Source organism: Aquarana catesbeiana, linkage group LG04 (assembly GCF_042186555.1).
Source record: "Aquarana catesbeiana isolate 2022-GZ linkage group LG04, ASM4218655v1, whole genome shotgun sequence".
NCBI classification, from domain to species: Eukaryota; Metazoa; Chordata; class Amphibia; order Anura; family Ranidae; genus Aquarana; species Aquarana catesbeiana.
The window spans coordinates 275,550,497-275,576,429 of NC_133327.1; the positions used below are offsets into that span (position 1 = coordinate 275,550,497).

Sequence of the window (25,933 nt, forward strand, 5' to 3'; positions counted from 1 at the left end):
GCAGTTTTGCACAGAGCATCCCTGATCCTCCTCTTCTCGGGTCCCCCGCCGGTGCTTTGGCCCCCCCACCCCCTGCTAAGTGCCCCTATAGCAAGCCGCTTGCTGTGGGGCACTCATGCGTGCTGACTCCCAAGCCAGCTCTCTGCGCCCATAAGACACAGAGCACGGCTCAGCCCCACCTCCCGCTCCTGCCTCACTGGCTGTGATTAACAGCAACGGGAGCTAATGGCTCCTGCTGTTGCATCTCAATCAAGAGGGAGAGACCCAGGAGAAGCCTTGGCTCTCGTGCAAATCTCTGGATTAAGATCAGGCTTAGGTAGGTATTGGTGGGGGGGGGCTGAGGGGGGAGCTGCACACTGAAGGTTTTTTTACTTTCATGCAAAAAATACCTTCACCCCTTACAACCACTTTAATCTTTGCATCCCCAGCTCCAACTAGTGGCCAATATGCGGCATAGTTTTCTGAAATGCCTCCAGTAAATAATATACTGCATTTTGGCCACTAGATGGAGCCAGTTGATCTATTCAAAAGCATAATGTGACAATTCATTCAATGTACACAAATGTTGTATAAGTAAATCCCTTAAAGTGATTGTCATGTGCAGGAAGTGCACATATCTCTTCAACCGCATGGTGAATGACCGTAGGCTTCCTGTGTCTGGGTTATGCTAGGAGTTTGGATTTTACCTTCGGTAAACATATAACGTGCTTATCAGAGGGCTCACAGTGTGCACCTGTGCCATCATTTTCCCATTAAATTAAAGTTGTTATTCCAGCTGCGAGGTAAAATTGCACAACATTTACATCAGTCAGGGTTTAATACAGTATGTAAGTAAGACAATTATTATTCCAAACCCTAAAGAGCATCTTTACATTAGGTGCTATCCATGCTGCTCCCTCTTCCCTGTTTTTAGAATTATCTATTTATGAATATTTATTAATTTTTTAAAAATATTTGCACATTTTATTCCATGAATCAGTGCATGCCTCTAGCAATGTATTGGTGCTTAAAATATGCTACATGGCGAGTTTTGTTCTGTAGGCTGGCTATACAACACAGCGAAGAGGAAACTGTGAGTCTTTGGAAAAGTTTTTCTTTTTCATCCATTGAGGGACACAGCTTCATGGTAGTAAGCAACCAAGAGCTATAATGCCACTTATAGGAGACATTTACACTAGGAATATAGATACTGAAGGACAACCCCTAGAGGCGATAAACCACCCACCTGCCCAGTTATGCTTTGTGTCCACAGGGGAATGAATGTCTCCTTCCCCTCTGCTGTATTCATTTGAATTGGAAGACTACTTATAATTACAGCTACTGGTTGATTCATGCCAGATATTGAAAATCCTAAAACTCTCCCTAGTTAGCCACCATGTGCAGAATTTTCTTAGTATACTGGTGCTCTCTGCGGTTGGTAGTGTCATCCTGTCTGTTGAAATGCTCCTCTATTCATTCAGTCATCTGGGGATTCTTTGCAGACTTTTTGGGACCAAAACTTCAGCAGTTACTTGTCCTGATCACTGAATACTTAATTTCAAGGGTGACTTGCACGTTATTTACTGTATTGAGGAATCTTTCCTCTATTTTCGTACATGAGGCCATGTGGAACATCTACAGTAGCTGCAATTTTCTGGCTGGGCAGTATCCATGTAAATGTGGAGATCTCCATTTCTCTCTGAATTCCCAATGTTTTCCATGCAGTATGTTTTTAAACTGTGCTGGCCCTCCTTTTGTTACTGCTGGGATTGTGTGCTTTTGTGTTTTTCAGCAGCCAGGCACAGTTTGCCTGATCTATATAGATGGTGCAATATGCCAAAATAATTTTTCTGTTCACTCTCCATGGTCTCATCAGACCAGCCAGACCTGTTCTCTCAAGAAACAGTGTTCCATCCTGCTCCCCTTATTTTGTCCTAACTTCAGCAATGGGAATCAAACCTAATGCGATGGATGTCAAAGAAAGAAAAACACTGCCATTGACATGAACCTTAAAGTGGTTGTAAGCCCCATTCATGAAATTCGACCTAGACAAGTAGAGGGGCGCCTCTGAGTATATATCAATAACAATTTATTATAAAAACAATATCCACTCACATGGAAGAAAGTAAAGTTGAGTTCGGGCACATCTCTGGACTGACGAGGTGGAACTACAGGTTGCAGTGAGTCCGCTTTAAGCCTGGAGGGTGCAGCACATCAATCAACAGTCCAGATGGGGTAGAACTGCAAGTCACAGCAAGTCCTCTAGGTACTGGGCAGGTGTAGTGCTTGAAAGCTCAGAGAGGCTTGGTAGAAAAGTCCACTCGGTGAGTTAGAATCCAGAAGGGATGGGGACAATGCAGCGTCAGAGCCTGTATCAAGCCGCGCTGCAGCTTCATTTACCCGTCTGCGATGATGGAGAGCAGCCGTGCGGTGAAATTCCAAAACGAGGCCTGGAAAGCAAACAGTGCGGCGCCAGTCAGTGACGTCACTAACGTGCGCCGGGTTTCCAAGCCATTGTGCTATGGATGTTGGCATAGCCGTGCTCCTTTTTCAAGCATAATAGTGAGGAGTCCAATTGCAGTATTTTTATGATGAAACAAGGGGCGGGGTTAGAGAAAATATATGCAAAAAGGGGACTGATTGGTGGATAGCAATACATAATTATAGCAGCGGACGGAAAAAACAGACTAAACATTCAACCTACCATAAATAATTAATGAGCAAAGAGAAATAGGCTGTTAAATAATTTTATTTTTTTTTTGAAAGGTGTTTATTTATAAGTTTTGCAATTAAACATAACAATCGCAGGGTCATAAAGTAAATACATGAAAACAAAATATATTTGGGGGCCTTAGCGACCCAATAAAATCAGCGATGTGCCTTAGTAGGCTCATATACTATCCCAGAGCCCTGGGTAAACATCTCCCCCCCCCTGTCCGGGGTAGGGATTAAGGAGTTGGAAAGCAGCTGAAAGTACCCCTAACAATACGAAAGCAGTTGCACACCCATTCATTCAATCATTCACACTGATGCACCTTAGACCTATTTAGGTCCCAGCCCACCTCACTCCCAAGATCAATTGAGACAAGAGCTTTGTATTGTGTAAAGCCCCTTCCAGTTGAGAAGTACCAATGTCTCTGAAGGTTTAGGGATACGACTCACTGTAGTTCAGACCAGACTAGGTCATCTGGGACGACAAGACAGTACCTCAGAATGAGCTAGTGACATCCATCCACGGCTGCCATATTTTAGTACATTTCTTTGTACATGCCCTACTCTTGTAGATTAACTTGAACTTGGGGAGTTCACCGCAGGGGCGGATCCAGAGTCTAGTCTTGGGAGGGTCACTGGCAGAAAAAAAGGTGTTGCTTACAGGGCCAGATTAAGAGCAACATGGGCCTGGTGCTAAGGATTTTGGTGTGCCTTTTTATGGAAATAAAATGAGAACACAAACAATTTTTTGTTAAATTTAAATTAGAGAGAGAGGGGTGTGAGACAGTGGTTGAGAGAGGGGGGGGGGTGATAGCGAGATGGGGGGGTTGAAAGAGAGGGGATGAGAGGGAGGGGGAAAGAGAGAAAGGGGGTGAATAAGAGAGAGAGAGAGGGGACGAGAGAGAGGGGGTGAGAAAAAGGGTAATAGAGAGAGGGTGAAAGAGAGAGAGGGTGGTAATGGGGTGAAGGGGGTGAGAGAGAGAGAACAGGGCGAAAGAGAGGGGATGAGAGAGAGGGGGGGGGGGTGAAAGAGAGAGGGGGGTGGGAGTGAGTGGGTGAGTCTGTGGGAGGCACAGCATAGTACATAACACGGGGGGGGGGGAATAGCACAGTACATTACATGGTTGGCACGACACATTACATGGTGGATACATGGATACAGCACATTTAATGGTGGGCAAAGCACAGTACATTACATGGTGGGCACAGCACATTACACGGTTGGCACTGCCCAATACAGCACATTACAAGGTAGGCACAGTTCATTATATGGTGGGCACAGCACATGACATGGTTGGTACTACACAACACAGCACATTGCATGGTGAGCACAACACAGCACATGCACACGGTGGGCACAGGACCTTATATGATGGGCACTGCACATTATATGGTGGGCACAGCATATTATATGGTGGGTACTGCACATGGCATGGTGGGTACTGCACATGGCATGTGGGCACTGCACAGCACATGACAAGGTGGGCACTGCATGACACCACATGACATGGTGGGCACTGCACGGCACAGCACATTACATTGTGAGCACAGCACATTAAATGGTGGACACCGCACATGACATGGTGAGCCCCGCACAGTACATTCCATTGTGGTTATTGCGCGGCACATGCCATGATGGACAATGTACAGCACATTACATGGTGAGTACAGCACATTAGATGATAGGCATGCATGGTGCAGCACATGACATGGTGGGCACAACACAGCACATGACATGGTGGGCACAACACAGCACATGACATGGTGGGCACTGCACATGACATGGTGGGCACTGCATAGCACAGCACATTACATGGTGGGTACAGTGCATTACATGGTGGGCACTGCATGGCACAGCAGATGACGTGGTGGGCACAGCGCATTACATGGTGGGCACTGAATGGCACAGCACATTACATGGTGGGCACAACACATTACATGGTGGGCACTGCATGGCATAGCACATTTCATGGTGGGCAATGCAACTGCACATTACATGTTAGGAACTTCACATGACATGGTGGGCACTGCTGAACAGCACAGCACATTACACAGTGGGCACAACACACTACATGCTGGGCACAACACATGGCAGGGTGGGCACAGCACATGACATGGTGGGAACTGCACATGACCTGGTGGGCACTGCATGGCACAGCGCATTACATGGTGGGCACTGCACATTACATGGTGGGATCACTGCATGGCACAGCACATGACACGGTGGACACTGCAAATTACATAGCAGGCATTGCAAGGCACAGCACATGACATGGTGGGCACTGCACATTACATGGCGGGCACTGAATGGCACAGCCCATGACATGGTGGGCATTGCACATGACAAGGTGGGCACTGGATGGCACATCACATGACATGGTGTGCACTGCACATTACATGGCGGGCACAGTGCATGACATGGCGGGCACTGCGTGGCACATCACATGACATGGTGGACACTGCAAGGCACAGCACATGACATAGTAGGCACTGCACATTACATGGAGGCACTGCAATGCACATGACATGGTGGGCACAGCACATTACATGGGGGCACTGCAAGGCACAGCACAACATAGTGGGCACTACAATGCACAGCACATTACATGGTGGGCACTGGGCACTAGAGAGCACATTACATGGGGGGAAGCTGGCAGTCTATCCCCTAGCACAATAATTACACAACACCTCCCTAACAAATGTACTAACCTTATAACAGCATGTAAGATGTCCTTCCTCCCGGGCTCCTGCTGGTTAGGAGAACATCAGCACCCCTCCCCCAGACAGCTCCCAGACACTGAGGATCTGTGTCAGTGTAACAGATGCTGTGATAGGAGTCAGGCATCGGTAGGCATGCTGTTTGCATATGTTAAGGGAAAAGTGGCATGCATAGTGCATACAATCCTCTCACCTCTCTACAGCCAAGGAAGTTCCCCTCCCTCACTCACGCCATGCTGGAGCTGTCCCTGGAGAAGTTAGAGGGAGGAGGTGGGTGGAGCCAACATTCACACACTAGGTGTGGAGGAGGAAGAAGTTAAATCCTCCTCCGCTCGCTCCACTCTGAAAACTGGGACCTCCCTCTCCTCCTCCTTGGCTCTGACATGACATCACTGGTTGCTACACGCCAGGCGGGCAGGCGTTAGCAACCAGTGAGAGTCCAGGCCAGAAGCGTGGCCGTTCAAAAACACTGGCGCTGCTGCTGATTCTAAACAGTGAGAGAGATACTGAGCAGTCAGTAATATTTCTCGGGGGGAGTAATTGCCCCGTTGTCCCCCCCCCCGGATCCGCCCCTGGTTCACCGTTAATGCGATAAAGGGGCTAATAAATTAATGTGAAAAACATTGTTTAAAAAGGAGAATTTCATCTAGAACAGGTCTCATACCATAAATAACGCATTGTATATATGTACATTCAAATTTTGATAATGATGATGCTAAGTAAAAAAATATTTTTAAAAAACAAAGTAGGAGCATGTAAAGGGAGTGTGCCCAAATGAACTAATACTGATATATGTATACATATATCGAATAAGCTTCTTAATTATGTTGAGAATTAAAAACTGCAAATCAAAAATTCATTATTGATAATTAAAAATTCTATAAAATAATGTATCGTATATTGTCATAAATATATATACTATATACAAATTCACCACACAAAAGAATATATATGGTGAAAAATGCATACAATCAATAAAAAAAAAAAAAAAAAGATATAGATATATCTATATCTCTATAGAGAGAGATCTATTAACATGAAAAATGCATTATATAAGTTATATACAATGAGTTTCTGTACAGATGTGTGTATGTTGAATAGGTTAGCACAGAGAAGGGGAAAGAGTTATGTATCTGTATTCCTATAATAGGGCAATAAATGGAGGGGGAGAAAAAAATGTGGGGAAGAAAACCCGGGGGGGGGGGGGGCGTTGGTGAAGGGAGGGAGAGAGAGCGGGGGAAGAAGAGGGGGGTGAGGGGAAAAAGGGAAGCCTGTGGGGGAAGGGAAGCGGTAGAGGAAAGGGGTCTGGTGGGAAACAATTAATGCAAATTTGAAGTGGGGCTAGTCTAATTTATGACATATAGTATCTATGGTCATGGTCAGATTACCGCATACTCACTAGGTTACAAACCCTCCATCCCCATATATAAGATAGAAAGGAAATCTAGGAACCTGTGGTGGAAATAACGAAAATAATTTTAGGAACTGATAAAATCCAATAACCCATCAAGAAAGAATAAAAAAAAAAATTATAATACAGTAGCAATCTCAATACTCTCGTTTAGGCCACCTGGCGAGAGAACATCAAGATTGTATGTCCAGAAAGTCTCTCTGGCGCATAGTTTCTTAAAACGTTCGGCTTCTGTCAGTGTTTTCGGGATTTGTTCGATGCCCCAGACTATTAGGCCAATTGTGGACTTTTTATGGAATTCAGCAAAATGGCGTGGGACAATATACATGTCCTTGCCCCCCTCGATGAGTCTTCTATGCTGACCGAACCGCTGCCTAAGAGGGCAGATCGTACGACCAACATAGATTAACCTGCAGGGGCATGCAAGGCCATACACCACAAAATCAGATGAGCAGTTATAAAAATTATATAATGGATATGTTTTTCCTTTTGTGAAAAAATATTTTTTGCCATGTTGGACAAAGGAACAGGTTTTACACAAAGCGTTTTTGCATTGGTACGTGCCTATCAGGGGTATAAGAGTACTGGGGGTAGTGTGAATGGTTGGTTTTTAGTTTGCTGGGGGAAATTTTATTTTTGAGGTTGGTGGCTTTACGATAGGTGACTCTAAGTACCTGATAAAATGAAAAAACAATCAGCGCAAACCAAATATGAAAGAACAATATGCAGGCTGAACACTAGGAGGATAACACCAACCTCAGTGACATACAATAGATAAAATAAGTGCAGCGCAAAAGAATATTAATAATCATGGAGTATTGAATAATCTAATAAATCCTAAGAAATAACAAAAGTCCTTAAATATGAAATGGTGAAAGTAGCAGATAACTCTCTTCTGGGGAAACTGGTAACAAACTTAAATCCGTGCGGTAAATATGGAAAGAGATTGCGCTTACCAGATCCAATTGACCCCTTGATTATAGGGGGTCCGAAACAGCATAAATGGGTCCGTGGCAGACTGCTGGGCTGGCTGTGATCTGCAGAAATCTCCTCAGATCAGGAGTATAAAACCATAATACCGCTGGATATTTTCTTTTCTTTCTCAATTTGGCAATATCCTGTCTTGGCTTGAATTTATTAGGACAAATCTCAACGCGTTTCGAAAAAAAACTCCTTCTTCAGGGATTAAAGCAGGGGTATGCCGTTTTGGGTATTCTGGCTGTCAGCGTTGCATGTCACAGCACTACAGTCACATCTCCACCCCTCCTTCTTACCGTTTTGTGAACGGTAAGAAGGAGGGGTGGAGATGTGACTGTAGTGCTGTGACATGCAACGCTGACAGCCAGAATACCCAAAACGGCATACCCCTGCTTTAAACCCCTAAGAAGGAGTTTTTTTCGAAACGCGTTGAGATTTGTCCTAATAAATTCAAGCCAAGACAGGATATTGCCAAATTGAGAAAGAAAAGAAAATATCCAGCGGTATTATGGTTTTATACTCCTGATCTGAGGAGATTTCTGCAGATCACAGCCAGCCCAGCAGTCTGCCACGGACCCATTTATGCTGTTTCGGACCCCCTATAATCAAGGGGTCAATTGGATCTGGTAAGCGCAATCTCTTTCCATATTTACCGCACGGATTTAAGTTTGTTACCAGTTTCCCCAGAAGAGAGTTATCTGCTACTTTCACCATTTCATATTTAAGGACTTTTGTTATTTCTTAGGATTTATTAGATTATTCAATACTCCATGATTATTAATATTCTTTTGCGCTGCACTTATTTTATCTATTGACTCTAAGTACCTGTGGGTGGATGGTTTTGAGATGGGGGTCTTGTAAAATATTCCAATCATTATTGAGTATTTTTTCAATTTTTTTTTTTTTGTATTGAAAGTAAAAGATGACAAATCTTGTGGAATGATCTGTAGGTTCTTTTTTAGCTTTGGCAGGCTTGCCATTAGAGTAGAAGTCGCATGCTTTATCTACTAACAAAATTTGGGAAATTTAAGAGACCCAGAGGATTTAAATTCCAACCGGGTCTTTAATTGGAAACTAAAATCTGCATGATCATCTTATGATTCCAGACCGACATGTCCTCCTAATTTCCAGTCCACATTACCTACCTCACCTCACAGACCCATACACACTCCACATCCATATCATCACCCTCCTGTTCCACCACCCTTTCATCAAAGAAATCATCCTCCCCTTATGGGAATTTCTACAGCCAAGACTATAACTCTCAACCTCCTTTTTCCTCGTCTAGTGATCCCATTCGTACTCTATCCAAACATCAAACTCCCAAAACTAGTAATCTATTAGCCAACCTCAATCAGTTTTACAACAGACCTGCCCAAACATGTGGCAATAGGGTTAGTAAAACCTGTAGGTCTACACTCAGTTATACTCAAGGTGCTCTTCAACAGAGTACCATACAACCCACTGCTACCCAATCCACATCTCTTTTGTCTATAACATCACTAACATATCCCAATTCTGCAATCAATATCCCAGTGAACCCCATGGATGAATCCATGGATGTTCACTCATCAATAGATAATCCTGAAAATACTGTTGATCTAACTAGAGCAGCTTGCTTGACCAATTCAGCGATCCCTCCTGATCCATCCGTAGCCATTCACCTGACCAATCATAGGTCCATGAACAATCATGAACCCTGGAGTTCTGATCATCCTCCAAATAATACCTCTTCCGAAGTAAATTACATCCCCACACCTCACCCACTTCTGTAGATCCCATCACTTTTTTAGTTCACAGTCCTGCTCGAGCCAACCCGAAAAAAAGAGAACTCACCGGAGAGGCTGCAGAGGAAGATCGAAGACAAAAAAGTCCAGGAACCAACACACCAAAATCCTGCAAACTGTTAAGATATTCAGTTTATTTTCTCACAAACTCTCTATTGCAGACACTACTCTGCTTAGTCGAGGACTCAATATCGCCCCCATTAACAAGCCAAATCCCTTCCTCTTATTCAAAAATAAAGTAAACTTTACTTTCTTCCATGTGAGTGGATATTGTTTTTATAATAAATTGTTATTGATATATACTCAGAGGCACCCCTCTCCTTGTCTTTCTCCTAGTTTTACTGGAACTTGCTTCTGGTGTCTGTGATGGCAGCCCTGACAAACTCACCTATTTTCTCCCCTACATTCGCCGTCGCACTATTATGGACTACATATTGTTTTGTCATTTTGAGTTATCTGAGCATTGTGCCTTTTTACTTGTCAAATGAAATTCGACCTAGCCACATATATCTGTACTCATCTCTCTCTCCAAAGCTCTACGTGCCGGGTCTTTCTACTGCTGCGCTCCTCTGTTATCAGCAGAGTCACTTCTGACAAGTTCTCAGACGCACGAGATAGCAGCTGAAAGTTTGTGTCAGGGAGGGAGCTTAGAGGTAGACAAGCATGGTCTATCTATTCAGAGTACAGCTCTGCATGTTCCTTCCTTCCTCTGCCAATGTGGAGTGGGGGTGTGTGCCTTTCCTCCAATCAGCTCTCATAGTGTAAGTCCAGACTCCACACCCACCCCTATGTGCAGCTGAAAAAGGAAGAAAGATTTGTAACACAATCTGCACGTTCCAAAGAGTGTAGAAAGGGAAAGACAGCAGATATGCATGTAAGACTTATGTAGGGAGATTTGTTTTAGTTCTGTGTATCTGAGGCTATTCACTTCACTGGGTATAGGAGAGGGTTTACAACCACTTTAAGTTTCTTCAGCCCAAAAACAAATTCATTTATCAATTTTTATTAGTTTACAAGGGGCAAATGCACAATACGGTGTACACTAATGGGTGAAGGGCAAAAGTACTGTCAGGCAGTAGCTCTTCTTGCTGAGTCATCTGAGATGCTAAACAGCATCCTGTCTGATCCCTAGGATAATTTTGCCTTATACCTTGTTTCTGGTGACCCTCGAACCATTAACTTCCCGTTTAAGCCATGCCTTTGCACTTCTGGTTTGCCAGATTATTGTGCTCTCCAGCCAATATCTTACTCCTTTGCATACCTGCAGACATCCTTATCTTCACTACTACTCTTTACGGACCTTTGGCTTGCTGCTCAACTATGCTTCCACTTGATCCCAACCTGCAACCACTTGTTACCAACCTTTGCCTTTTTTACTGACTATGCTTCTGCTTGAGTCCTATCTGCTACTGGATCCTGGCTTGCTCACCTCCTGGTGGGGTGATGACTGACCTGGAACTAACATGCAGCAAAACCCATCTCAACCATTAGGAGCTCTGATGAATACTGAGAAGTGGTTAGACCCTGAAACTTGGGACATCTGCCAGGGTGACCTGCTTGTGTACTTATAGAGCTGGTCAGTGGGCGCCTCTCTACTCCTATATAGCTACTTATTGCCGAACCTTAACCCATGACAGTGACAATTATATTCTTAGTGCTTGCCCAATAGCAGACAAAGATGCCATACCTGGAAGAAGACTCGCAGACGATGTTAGCGGCTGCAAACAAAGCAACAGGGTGCAGTGTAGACTTTGCATTGCTAGAGCAGCTCACACTGAGGGTTATGAAGCCATTATGTGCAAGTGTGCTGTACACATGTGCACAATATGGCAACATCTACTGGTACCTGTAGCAGATTTAGGTCTGCACTGAGAATAAAACCCCAATAGTATTTTAGCTTGCAATTTGTGCATCAGATTGGACCAAGAACTGATTGGTAATGAAAGGTAAAGTGCCTAAAATCTAAAGTATTATTCAGAAAAGTCTGTTTTCACTTAGCATGAATGCTTTTAACAAACAAACGTGTAACAAACATGTTGTTTTTTAAACAATTTAAACGCTTATTTATTTACTTTTAGATTGTAAGCTCTAATGAGCAGGGCTCTCTGATTCCTCTTGTATTGAATTGTATCGTAACTGTACTGCCTGCCTCCGTTTTGTAAAGTACTGCACAAACGGCTGGCGCTACAGTATATGCATCCTTTCTACAAAAAATAAAAATGCTGCTATAACTATTGGTTATATATTTATCTCACAGGCGCTTGTTGTTTCCTGCTGTGGTCACTCTACTCATATCTACTTTGACATTCCCTCCTGGATTTGGACAATTTATGGCTGGTCAGGTAATATTCCAAATGACAGAATTTAACTGAGATTAGAGATTCATAAGCAGATATACAATATATAAAACATAAACAGATTGACTGTTTATTTCTCTACAGCTGACCCAAAAAGAAACCCTGGTAACACTGTTTGATAATTGCACATGGGCTCAGCAAGGTGTCTCAGAGGATTTTATGTTCAAAGGAGCTTCCAGTGCATGGAAAAACCCTAAAACAAATGTGTTTGTTAGTCTAGTGATCTTCATCCTAATGAAGGTAAGATAAACCTGAGCTAATTTATGTCAGCGTGCGGTGTAAATAAATATGCAACTAGTATACTGTTGTCTTTATTCCTCTCTGCAGATTATTTTCTCATTTTAAATGTAGTATTGCTTTGTTTTGCTTCACATTATTTACTTTGTAGTATGAGTGAGTGATGTATTTACAGTAGCTTTCTTTGACAATAGAAGCAGGAATACACTAGTTAGCAAACAGTCTCTTCTACCATGGTGGCCATGTTGGCGTATAATCTATTAATGCTAAAATGTAGCTGTCAGGAACAGGTGTGACCAGTAATGTGTGGACTGCCACAGAGAATATTAGGCACAACTACAGTGCAAAATAATATAATTTATTTAAAAATAAGGGAACAACATAAATGTAAACGCACCTCCAATATACCAAACTGTGTAAAACAAACCAGATAACCAAATAGTGACACACAATGAACAACTGCCCAAACCAAGTATATACAGAAAGCAGGGAATGCAAAGCATAGTCGTAACAGAGCCTGGGTCATACAAAGGAGATCAAGCAGAGGGAGCTAGGAGCAAGACAGGGAAAAGGGTAACAGGAGATGGAGAGAGCAAGTGGGAAGGCATCAGGCTGCAGGGTTGGGGTCAGGGAACAGGATGCAGGAACACAGGTCAGGGGCACGTGGAGACAGAAAACCAAGACAACAGGAGAAGCACAGACAGAACTTAAAGTGGATGTAAACCCTATTCATTACATTTAAGCTGGGCACTTATATCTGTAGTGATTTCTTATCTCTCTTCAAAGCACTATGTCCTGTAGCTGTCTCCCACTCAGTTCCTCTGCTATGAGCCTGATAACTTTTGACACATTCTCAGAGACAGCAACCTAAAGTGTGTGTCAGGGGAGGTTGCTATAAATAGATTAGCAGTCGGCTTGCTGTCTCAGAGCAGAGCTGTACACATTCCTTTCTTCCTTTGCCAGTGTGGAGTGGGGTTGAGTGCCTTTCCTCCAGTCAGCTGTCTTGGCTGTATGCCAATAATCCACTCCCAGTGGTGACCAGGAAAAGAATCTCTAACATGAAGAGCATTTTCTAAAGGATGTATACAGCTGAAGTCAGCAGATATGCATGTAAAACTTTTATATAGGGAGATTTGTTTCATCCCTGTGTATCATCTGAGTCTGGTCACTTCACTGAGTATATGTGAGGGTTTACATCCACTTTAAATATACTTCCTGCAATGAGCATCAGGTGATGACTGATGAGATGAGCTTCTGGCTGCTGAGACACCTGCTGATGGACACTGGAACTGCAGGCTATGGATCTAGGAGCCACAGTGCCACCAGCAGATGAGCTCTTTCCTGACCGTAGCCAAAAGGAAAAAAAATCATATTCATATTTGAACATCCAATGTGTTCATACATCTGTTTCATTCACTTGTACTTCTGTTGTTTTTTCCTGAGCAAGGTGCTAGTTTGAACAAAACACTCAATTGATAGTGACCATTTTCTGAAGGGCACAGTAATCTGTCATATTTTTTTAAAGACCTAGCATTGTGAAGGGTTGATGGCTTCTTTATCTTTAAAGTGTACCTAAAGACAAAACCTCATTATTTTAATTCTTTTGCTGTCTGGGCTACCGTTCAGTTTTTCTCTTTGTCATGTCTACCGTTATCAGTGAAAGTAAGAAAAATCCCAAGTTTTGGGTTTTTCCCAGAACAGTAAGAGATTGAAAACATTTCAAATGGCTACCCTGAGGAAGCCACGTGACCCACTAGTGACGCAACACTTTGGGAAGGGCCAGTGAGGTCACTTCCACCTGTCTTAAGAGAGTTGTCGCTGTTTTTAGGACCACTGCCGACTTTTGTTATATGCTGTATCCAAGACCATCTGCATGTGACTGCAACCATTTTAATGTTTTAATAAAGCAATTTTACTGAACACATTTGCGCTATGAATGGATCTCTTTATGTTTGAGAAAATCTTGTGACCTTTGAGAAGACATGCAGCTGACACTGTAAACCACATGGTGAATGACTAAAAATCAGTTCTTATATCTGCACTTAAAGACCTTTATGGTATTTACTGAAGGTGAGCGAGCATTGCACCTGGAGGGGTTTGGTGTTTGGAAGCACATTTTTGGATACTCACTCCCTTGATCTGTATTTGAAATCTGGACTGTGGTTTTAAGCACTATTTTCTCTGGATGAACACTTTATTTATATGTTTGCGAGTACAGCATTCACTGGATGAATTTATTGTGTTAACAGTTTTATGTGCTAATACTATATATTGCTTGTATATGATGTACGAAGGTTGATTTATTTTAGAACATTGTACGTTTTGTATCCTACTGACACTATGGCTATTTAAAGGACCAGTGCACCATTTTTTTTCGTCTCAAATGGAGACACTAGATCTGGTGATTTGGCCTCATTGCTGCACACTTCCCCTTTTTTTTTTTTTTTTTTTTTTTTTTTTGGTATTGGACAGATGGAACAAAAAAAAACCTGGGATTTTAACCCCCTCCCTTACTCTTTCTAAAATGAAAAAAAAAAACGTTTTACCTTTAGTTCTACTATTAAGTCATATAAGGAAAAATCTTTCAAATGTGAATACACTGATAAATGCAGGATGAAAATTATTCATTACTATATAAATGAAATGTAAATACCATTAACTTTAAAGAAGTGTACAGTTGTACCAACAGCCATATTAATGCACTTCAGAACTTCAGTCTGCGATGCTGTTTTTTTTTTGTTTTCATCACAGTAGAATTTTTTTAATCAGCAATAACTTACATTTCTAATATTTCTGTATTTGTAACATTTTTAGTTTTGGATGTCTGCTCTGGCTACTACAATTCCAGTGCCATGTGGAGCGTTCATGCCAGTCTTTGTGATTGGTGAGTTATTTCTGACTTTTTTCTTTTTTCCTTGTAGTTTACTGGAGTCAGAAAAAGAAATGTATAAAAAGAAATCATACATTTTGAATGCATTGCCAAAAAAAATGTGTATATGAAAAATGATGTGGTTTCCTCTTTAAAATATGGGAGATTACCGTTAAAATTTGTTACAAGCTTGGGAAATTTAGAATGAGCATATGATGAAAAACTTAATAAGCAAAGGTTACCTTCAATATAAAGCACTTTTCTTTTAAACTAAGGAGTCACAGAAAATGACATTGATATGTTCATATGTCCGTAATGATGGCAAGGCATAGTGGGGTTGATATACTAACTGTAAATAGGGTGTTTAGTTGGCAAGGGATTTTGCCCCAGAGATTAGTGAATGTGGTGAAGTCTCCTTTTGTAAGTAGTATCCGATCACGCACAATTAAAATTTTAAAAGTAGTGTTTTTGCTTGCATATGATTGAATGATGGATGTCAGCAAAAGTAACCTCATTCACTATGCTCTGGGGCAAATTCTCTTGCAAAATCCAACTTCCCTGGCAAAGTGAATAGCCTATTTGCCTTTAGTAAATTAATTAAATTAATTAATTAGTGAATCTAGTCTAACATTAGTTGGATGAGAGGCATTTACACCATAGAATACACATACCGTATATACTCGAGTATAAGTCTAGTTTTTCAGCACATATCCAAAGCTGGGGTTCCTAGCACCAAGTGGCCCCGAGATACGGGGCCCCAAAGCCGGTTCGAAAAATGTCATTCTCTGCTGCAGAAAAGTGCTTGACATTTTCTGAACCGATATTTGGGGCCCTGTATCTCGGGGCCACTTGGTGCTAGAAACCCCAGCTTTGGATATTTTATGATGCTAGTTCCACTGGGTTTGTAAACCAAATTTGGGGTTCCTAGCACTAAGTGGCCCCAGGATACTGGGCCCCAAATTCGGTCAACTGTGTCCATCTGCAGCAATGTCATTTCGGGACCCTTTGGGTTCAGAGACCCCAAATTTTGGCTGCAGCTAGGGGGCATCTAGGAACCCTTAACTACCGAGTTTGAAGTTTGGGGGACCTATGGCTGCAAATGGGCACAGTGAGGCATGCAAATAGGCACAGAGAGGCTGCAAATGGGCATTGTTGACCCTCTTTTCCACTTACAGTAGCTGTGCATTTCTCACTCTCGTCTTATACTCGGGTCACTAAGTTTTTCCCATTTTTTTGTGGTAAATTAGGGCCTCGAGTATATGCGGTAATATTTTTGGCCCTGTATAGGTTGCATACCAACTAATTAGTGATGGGCCGAACACCCCCTGATTCGGTTTGCACCAGAACGCCTGAACAGGCAAAAAGTTTGAACCCGAGTCGCAAACTCTTAAAGTCTATGGGACCCGAACATGAAAAATCAAAAGTCCCCATTTTGAAAGCTTATATGCAAGTTATTGGTCATAAAAAGGGTGTGAGGCCTGGGTACTTCCCTGGGGGACATGTATCAATGCAAAAGTTTTTTTTCAAAAAATATTACTTAGTCTGCCTGTAAAGTACCGTGTATAGAACTTGCTGCAGCAAAACTGACTATAGGTAAAGAAAAAAAATGCCATTTAACCACTTAACGACTGAGCCTATTTCTGTTCCAAAAACAGTTTTGTTTGCTATAAAATTACTTTGATCCCCTAAACATTATATATATATATATATATATATATATATATATATATATATATATATATATATATATATATATATATATATATATATATATATATAATATTTTTTATTTGTACACCCTAGAGCATAAAATGGGCGGTCGTTGCAATACTTTTTGTCACACCGTATTTGCGCAGCAGTCTTCCAAGCGCACAAGACAGCAGTAAAGTTAGCCCAATTTATTTTTTATATTGTGAAAGATGATGATACGCCGAGTAAATTGATACCCAATATGTCACGCTTCAAAGTTGCGTCCGCTTGTGGAATGGCGACAAACTTTTACCCTTAAAAATCTCCATAGGTGACGTTTAAAAAATTCTATGAGTTGCATGTTTTGAGTTACAGAGGAGGTCTAGGGCTAGAATTATTGCTCTCGCTCTAACGATCACAGCGATGCCTCACATATGTCATTTGAACACCGTTTTCACATGCGGGCGCTACCCACATATTCGATTACTTCTGCACGCGAGCTCAGCGGGACGGGGCGCAAATATGAGATCTGGGGTCAAAAAGACCTCAGATTTCATATTTACACTAAAATGCAATAAAAAAAAAATTAAATGTTGTTTGAAAAAAAATGAAAAATGTCTCTTTTAAGAGCTGTGGGTGGCTTCTGCCCTGCAATGATATGTCTCCATGCCAAGCTAGGGATCAGACACAATCGCCGGCGCTGCTGCGGCGAAGAGCACCGGAGAGTGGCGGGAGGGGGGGCCCTCTCCCGCTGCCGATAAAAGTGATCTTGCGGCGAATCCGCCCACTGAAGAAGAGGATACCGGGGTTATGCTACCATAGCAATTAGGGCTCTCCCGATACCATTTTTTTAAAGACCGAGTACAAGTACCGATACTTTTTTTTCAAGTACTCGCCGATACCGATTACCGATACTTTTTTTAATGTCATGTGACAGTTTGACTGATGGGCACTGATAGGTGGCACTGACTGATGGCTAGCACTGACTGATGGGCACTGATAGGTGGCACTAATAGATGGCACTGATAGACGGCACTTATGGACACTGATAGGTGGCACCGACAAGTGGCTGGCTTTAATTATTGCAGGCTGACGTTCAGGCTGGAAATAAATTCTACTCAGTTTAACCCTCACTATGCTAATTTAGATGACTGGTGGACTAATGGGTGATTATTATTTGTACTAGAGGATAATGTTGTTCTGTTCTAATTTCCTTGTTTTTTCAGTCATTACCTTATATTATTTTATTTCTCTCATCTGTCACTATATATTTTTCATCAAATTGGTAGTTGAGTGCTGATATTATTACACTACAATTTAAAAAGTAAACTCAGCTTCAAGCTGTCACAGCGAGGTACAGGGCAGCAGAAGACACGCCCCCTTCACACACGCCCCCTTGTAATGTGTCTTATTACACAGGCTGACTCCGCCCACCCTCTCCGTCCATCAGCTTACTCCACTCGCCCTCTCCATCCACCAGCTGCCCCCGCCCACCCTCTCCGTCAACCAGCTGACTCCGCCCACCCTCTACGTCCACACGCTGACTTCACCGATGCCTTATCCGACCAGGTATCGGATAAGGCATCGGGAGCATTTGTGCAAATACAAGTACTCGCGCAAATGCTTGGTATCGGCCCCGATACCGATACTAGTATCGGGACAACCCTAATAACGATATTCCTCTTCATTGTAGCGACGTAAAACGACGGGTGGTCCAGAATTGGTTAAATTGATTTTCCCAGCTGCAAACCATTGCTGGCAAGAAAAAAAATGAAAAGAACGCAAAAATTAAGGGTAAAAAACCGAGCCCCCCTCCTGAACTATACCAGGCCACATGCCCTCAACATAGGGGGGTTCTTTGGGGCAGTGGGGGATAAGGGCAGGGGGCTGCTTGGCATCTGGAAGCCCCCTTTTAACAAGATCCTGCCCCCCACCCCATGTGAATGAGTATGAGGTACTGTGTACTGCTACCCATTCACCCCAAAAAAACAGTATAATGTTAAAAAAAACAACACTTTTTAACAAGTCCTTTTATTAAAAAATAAAAAAAACAAGGTCTTTGGATGTAGATCCATTTTCAATCACAGCGCCCACCGTACCTGAAGGGAAAAAGTAAGAAAACACTCCACCCGTGACAAAGGCTAACCACTGATTGACCCCCCCCCCCATGCCATAATTTCTCTTAATTTTGGTTCTCTTAAAATCTATACCAGACCCAAAGGGCCTGGTATGGATTGGGGGGGGCCTCCATACCGTTTTCTTTTTTTTTTTTCTTTTTAATTTTCTATTGCCGACTTATTCTGCAATGTGTGTTTTTTTTGTTTTTTCTTTCTTTTTTTTTTTAATTCAGCTGTCAGAGCGGAAGCCCGCTGACAGCTGATGACTCATCTGTTATTGACTGTAAACTTGGTGGGCAAACATTGTGCAGAGTGCACAGAAAATGTGGGTGTTCCACGGACACCCGAACGAGCAATGAACTTATGCTTGGCCTGAACCGCTCGCCAATCCCTCCCAATGATCATAGAACTCGAGATAATACAACCAGTGTGCTCTAGAACATAACCTGTAATGCCCCGTACACACGGTCGGACTTTGTTCGGACATTCCGACAACAAAATCCTAGGATTTTTTCCGACGGATGTTGGCTCAAACTTGTTTTGCCTACACACGGTCGCACAAAGTTGTCGGAATTTCCGATCGCCAACAACGCGGTGACGTACACCACGTACGACGAGACTAGAAAAGGCCGGTTCAGAACTAAGTGCGGCACCCTTTGGGCTCCTTTTGCTAATCTCGTGTTAGTAAAAGTTTGGTGAGAGACGATTCGCGCTTTTTCAGACTCGTGGCTTTCAGATCGTTTTCTGCCGTTCAGTTTGTGCTTGTGGGTTTGTATCTGCTCTTCAGTGCGTGCAGTCAGTTCGTATCAGAGTTTTCTGTGTGATCTTGCCTGCTCGTTGCTGTTTTTCAGGTCGCTCTTCACAGGCCTTGCTGTTCTTCAGTGCGTTCTGTTACTTCGTTCTGAGCAGCCGACCGTTTTCTAGCCATGTTTCGTATACATACTCCTCGTAGAGTTCGTGCTGTGCGGGGGCTTGGTGTTGGGGTCCTGACCTTGACACAAGTCCAGTCCATGAACAGGGTGGGGAGGAGTTCATGGACCAAGAATTGGTTGCTTCAGCGTGACCAGTTCTCTCATATGCCTTTGCTCCGTGAGAATAATCCTGATGATTTCAGGAACTTTCTCAGGATGACGGACCCCGTGTTTCACCGTTTGTTGGCTTCGCTGACCCCCTATATCAGCAGGCAGGATACCTGCATGAGGCAAGCCATCACTCCGGAGCAGAGGTTGGTCGCAACCTTGCGGTATTTGGCCACAGGGAGAAGTCTGCAGGACTTGAAGTTCTCGACAGGCATCTCCCCCCAGGCTCTGGGTATCATCATCCCAGAGACCTGTTCTGCCATCATCCAGGTCCTACAGAAGGAATATATGAAGGTAAGATTTTTATCCTTTTATATCATATTTTATTGTATTGAATGTTTGCTAATATCTTGTATTTCTTTCCTCATTCCCTAATTACCATGATTGTAATATGCTGTGAATGTCCCCTTTGTTCTCATGCATGCTGGATTTTTATGTAATTATTATTTTATGTCCTTCATACATATTTGCCCTTCAATAACCTCTCCAGCATGGTGTCTCCTGCCCTATATTCACCTCATGTAGTCACTTAACAATGTATTTTATCAGCTCCATAGTAGTGCTTTACCCCAAACACCCCCTAAAATGTTTGTTAATGTTATTTTAGCTTTAAATTCAGGCAGAGTGCCAGAGGCTTTTTTTGTGGTGTCCACAAATTTTTGGTAACCCTCCCTCCCCCAACTGCTAAGTCAGCTGATCCAAATTCTCTATCCTCAATCATCTATCTGCTGACTTTGCCAAACCCATACACACTATACCCATCTCTTTACTGGTCAGATTTATGGATGAATTCCCCAAAGCATGTAGTGCAAGGGGCCTATATACTTTCCAATGGAACTGTTTAAAGTTTTTGTATCCTATTATTATCTTGATAGGTAATAGCAGAATGTCCAAATGTCCTCAAATGTGTACAATGTGTATTTATATCTTTGTATTCAGACATTTCTTACCTGTCCAGTGGTCTGCTAATAGTGTAACTAAGGAGGGGCTGTTCCAAGTAATACCCTGTATTTAGGCATCTCAAAATGAAGTGAAGAGGGTTACCTGTCCAAGAGTCCCCCCCCCCCCCCCCTATAATGTTAGAAATGGCCCATGAGAGGGGGGAGGGGGAATATGATAGGTGTACCTTATACTTTGGCCTTGTTAAATTCCCCTTATTAAATGCTATCTGGAGGTTGCCCCATAATGTTTGTGTATAATCTGCTTGCCATGTTTCTGTGAAAAAATAGTAATGTTTATTGTTTTTTCCTCAACAGTTTCCTTCCACGCCACAGGAATGGCAGACTGTGGCCTCCCACTTTGCCCAGCGGTGGGACTTTCCTAACTGCGGAGGGGCAATTGATGGGAAACACGTCCACATCGTCCCACCACCCAACTCGGGGTCGTACTATTATAATTACAAGGGGTTTAATAGTATAGTGATGTTGGCGGTGGTGTCGGCTAATTACGACTTCTTGTATGTGGACGTGGGGAAGAATGGCCGGATGTCCGATGGTGGAGTGATCGCCCAGACGGAGTTCTACAGGCGTCTCCAGAATGGCAGCTTGGACTTGCCACCTCCAGAGGACAATGTTGAAGGTCTCCCATTTGTGTTCATTGCTGATGAAGCATTTGCGCTGGGGGACCACCTGATGCGGCCATTCCCGATGAGGACCCTCACCCCGGAACAGAGGGTTTTTAATTACCGGCTGGCCAGAGCCCGAAGAGTGGTGGAGAACACATTTGGAATCCTGGCCAGCCGGTTCCGATTATTTCTGACACCCATCCATATGGCGGAGTATAAACTGAACCATATAATACTTGCCTGCTGTGTTCTCCATAATTTTTTAAGAAAACATTCAGCCAACTATGCTGGCTCAGTTGGGCCTGAGGCCGGAATCCCAAATCCATCAACACTGACGGCGCTTGAAAGTGGCCGTCCTGGCTTGCCCTCCCTGAATGCCCGTGATGTCCGGTTACGCTACCTGGAGTTCTTTGCGGGTAGGGGGGCTATCAATATGCCAGAGAATCTGTGACACCTTTTTAAAATAAAAAACAAACAAAAGAAATTCTTGGTGGACATTTACTGCTTGTGTTTGTTTTAGCTGACCCTGACAGAAATGTTTTGAGTGCAGAAAATGTCGTGATTGGGTAACCTTATAAAAAATAGTGTTGGCTGGTATTTCCTAAATGCCAAAACACATTTCACTGCAAGTGCACTTGCAACTGCACTGAACTTGCACTTGTAGTGCAAAGTGTAATTGCCCTTAGGAAATAACCCCCATTTGTGCATAAAACAGCAATTACATCACCCCAAAAGTGTTGTAGTGTTGAGACAATAATCCACACATTCTTGAGTAAGGCACTTTTTTATAGCTGCACAATCACATGTGCATTTATGCAAGGTTTTTAAAACAAACCAACATGTTTGTTGTATAACAATGTTTGTAGTAGCATTATCAAAAATCGAAATATCCATTTCAGATAAAACAGGCCTGTGTAAAACCAACAAGAAAGCCAAAAAACTTGAACTTACAAAGTTCACATATGGTAAAACCTGAAGGCTATATCAGACATGAGTATTTAGGAACTGTGTTTGATATAGCTTTCAGATGGGGGGAAATCACCCCTGGAAAAGCCAAATTTGGAAGATGCACACCAAGTTCAGAATGTCAACATGTGCTATCTGCCATCAGGGGGGATCAAGGGACGTGTTTTGGGGGAGCAAGCCCTTCCTCAATGCGACTTTATAATTGAGGAAGGGGTTGCACCCCCAAAACGCGTCCATTGATCTCCCGTGATGGCAGATAGCACATGTTGGCACACTGTGTGCATCCTCCAAATTTGGCTTTTCTAAACATTGTAAAAATTTTAGTAACATAAAACAGGTGATTTTGTAGGGTTTAAATTCGCCCCAAAACATCAATGATGTTATTATTTTTTTTAATAACATCAGTGATTTGTTGCTGGATGTTTTGCAATTGGAGATTACACCCCATGATCTCCCTGATGAGTATCTGGGCACTTTCAGATGTAAAGCGTTCTGGATCACGATTACCTAAAAATTGATAAAGAACAAAAAAAAAGGTCTCAAAAATCTGCCACCATCCATCTCTTTTACCTGAGTCTGTGGTCACAGACACTCACCTGTTGTGGTGCCAATCTCCACCACGTCTTCTTCTTCCTCCTGCTCAGCTTCTTGGGTTGGTATTTCCCCTTCTTCCAGAGGGGGGGTCTCTGGTCTCCTGGGATGAGGGGTGTCCGAGTCTTTTCTCCCCTATGTAAAACAAAAATGGTATAATTAGCACACAGATATTTGATGGCAGAACTAGAAATAGGAAACATTGCTTGGAAGTGGGGTACAATTATCTATTTTAGCCGAATTCCAAGTTGTATATTTTTTATTGCCCTTTGTCAAGCTGCAATACTTTACCTGTTTGGTACAAGCTTCACAGATGTAGCCCCCCCTATAGTATACACTGGAGCACCTGTGTGGCCCCCCCTAATAAAAAGGGTGTTCTGGGGTCCCACACTAGTGCTCCAGTGTCCAGATGTGAAAACAGCTGCTCAGTGTCCTCTCCTTACACACAATCTAGTTTGCATTTCATTCGAGTAACAAACCCATCTACCAAACAAATATTTGGCATCCAAGTAGGCCCCCAAAAATGTGTGAAAATGCAATGGTGTTCTAGAGGCCGAAAGAAAAATGTTTGATACGAACGAATAATGGGCCCATAAACATTAAAGTTGACCTTTTGAAACGTTACAGTTACTAAAAGCATATGGAGCAGAACGAACGGAATAAAGACAGAAAGAATACGAACACAGCACAACTACTTACTTTTTTGAAGCACTCTCCGGATCTTTCGGTACTGCTCTGGCTCTCTCAACTTCAGGTCCGACCACCGCTTCCTGAGCTGATCTTTAGACCTTCGTACCCCGAAATTCCGCTCAAGACTCCTGACCACTTTCGCCATGATCTTGGCCTTTCTGATGTTGGGGTTGGGGTAAGGCCCATATTTTCCGTCATAGTCGGACTTCTTCATGATGTCGACCATCTCCAACATCCCCCCAAACGACATATTTGTGGCCTTAAAGCGTCTCCTTCTGGATCGGGACGTGCCTGGATCCGGGCTTTCCTCCTCCTCCTCGTTGTTCGAATTAGCACGCACCTGCTGTAACTCCGCCATGTGCTCTTCACCCACTGCGCCGAACGAAAAGGAGCGGGGAATAGACTAGAAAGAACGTCAGGGGCGGGCGGAGTTACACGCATGCGCAGTGTGTATAAAGAGTAACACGCGTGCGTATTACGTACGATCTGTGAGCGGAGGAAGGAGCATTGGACGATCGTAAGAACGAAGGTAAGAGCCAAACTTGTGCCTATACTGCTTCTAGATTGAGGCCTATATTGTAACAAGATTAGGAGAGTTTTGTCTGACATTAGGCTTTGTCTTGTGTTGTGTCTTGCAGTGAACATGGATATCTTAATGAAAGATAATGACTTCATGTCAGTATTCATAGATATGCTAAGTGAGCTGCCCTGTCTGTGGGAGATTACCCACCCCCATTTCAAGAACCAAGCAAAGAGGAAGGCAGCACTGAAGCAATTGTGTGAAATTGTGAAGCAGGTGATCCCCACGGCAGACATCACCTATTTAAAGATTTTCATTGGTGGCCTGAGGAGCACATATCTAAGGGAGCGCAAGAAAGTCCAGGATTCACAGAGATCCGGAGCAGCAGATGACATCTATGTCCCCAGGATGTTGTACTATGACAGGCTGCACTTTCTGGCAGGCCAGACTGAACCCAGGTCATCCCTCTCCAGTCTTCCTTCCACGCTTCCTTCCCCCCCGACTGAGGCTTCTGATGCCCAACCTGGGCCTTCCAGGCCACATGTGGAGGAGCCCAGATTGAGCCAGGTATAGCATTCCTCTAAATATTTCTGCTTGTCCAATCAATGATGATAACTAGATGTTAGTTGGGAGTACTAATTTAGGATTGTGATTGATGATGCAAAACATTACAACCATGTCCCTTTTTCATACACAGGGAAGTCTCAGCCAGGAGGTGGCTGGGCCGAGCCGGCTGGCTGATATCAAGGTCCCTCCACCACACCTGAAAACAGAAAGTGGCAGTAGGACGAGTACCCTAGAGGAGGCGGCTATAGCATTCTTTTGGAGGGCTACAGAGGTCCTGGGAGCACCCCACACCAGGCAGGAGAACATTGCTACATTCATAGCATATAAAATGCAGAGGATGGAGGAGGGCCAAAAAGCCATGTGTGAGGCCCTCATATCAGAGGCTCTGGAGAAAGGTATGAGGGGCCAAATTACACCTCACACACAGCTTTGGGATGGTCCTCCTCCTCCTCCTGCAGGTCCTCCTCCCTCTCCTCCAGGTCCTCCCAGTCCTCCTCCAGGTCCTCCCAGTCCTCCTCCTCCTCCTCCTCCTCCAGGTCCTACTCCTCCTCCTGCCACATCTCCAACTGCACAGCCACAGCCCGGAAGGAAGCGTGGAAGGAAGACCAGACAGTGATTGCCCTGGGTTCAGTCTGGTTGGCCAAAAGATGCAGCCTCTTGTGGTACCACAGCCTGGGGACACAGATGTCATCTGCTGCTATCCGGATCTCTGGGACTTCTGGACCAGACTGCCCTCCCTTACATATGGACTCCTCAGGCCACCAATTTTGATGTTGAAGAATTGATGTCTGCCGTGGGGGTCCCAGGCTTCGCTAATTTCTCCTGTTGATCCAGTATTGCCTTCCTCTTTGTTTAGTTCTGTTCCCTTAATAAAGGATTTTTGTTTTGAATTATACTCTCCTATGTGTTTTACTTCAAAAATGACAGTTTGTTTGTGAGGATTCAGGTATATTTCAAATATACAATGTGAAATGAACAAGGGACACCAACACCAAACAATCTCCTGGAGATTAAATAATAAAAGATATCAATGGTGTTGGGGTAACTTGACACACAAAACACACACAAAAATATTCTGGAGTAAAAATAAAAATAACATTGA

At 43.3% G+C, this 25,933-nt stretch overlaps 1 protein-coding gene across 3 annotated transcripts in view; it reads left to right on the forward strand.

Annotated features, from left to right (window-relative positions):
- CLCN2 (chloride voltage-gated channel 2) overlaps window positions 1-25,933 on the forward strand; it is a 571,730-nt gene that overhangs the window by 335,058 nt on the left and 210,739 nt on the right. For all 3 annotated transcript variants that reach the window (XM_073626607.1, XM_073626608.1, XM_073626609.1), the window contains 3 exons: window positions 11,843-11,927; window positions 12,027-12,182; window positions 14,994-15,063. In XM_073626607.1, the coding sequence (XP_073482708.1) occupies window positions 11,843-11,927; window positions 12,027-12,182; window positions 14,994-15,063 (311 nt within the window). The remainder of the gene's footprint in view (window positions 1-11,842; window positions 11,928-12,026; window positions 12,183-14,993; window positions 15,064-25,933) is intronic.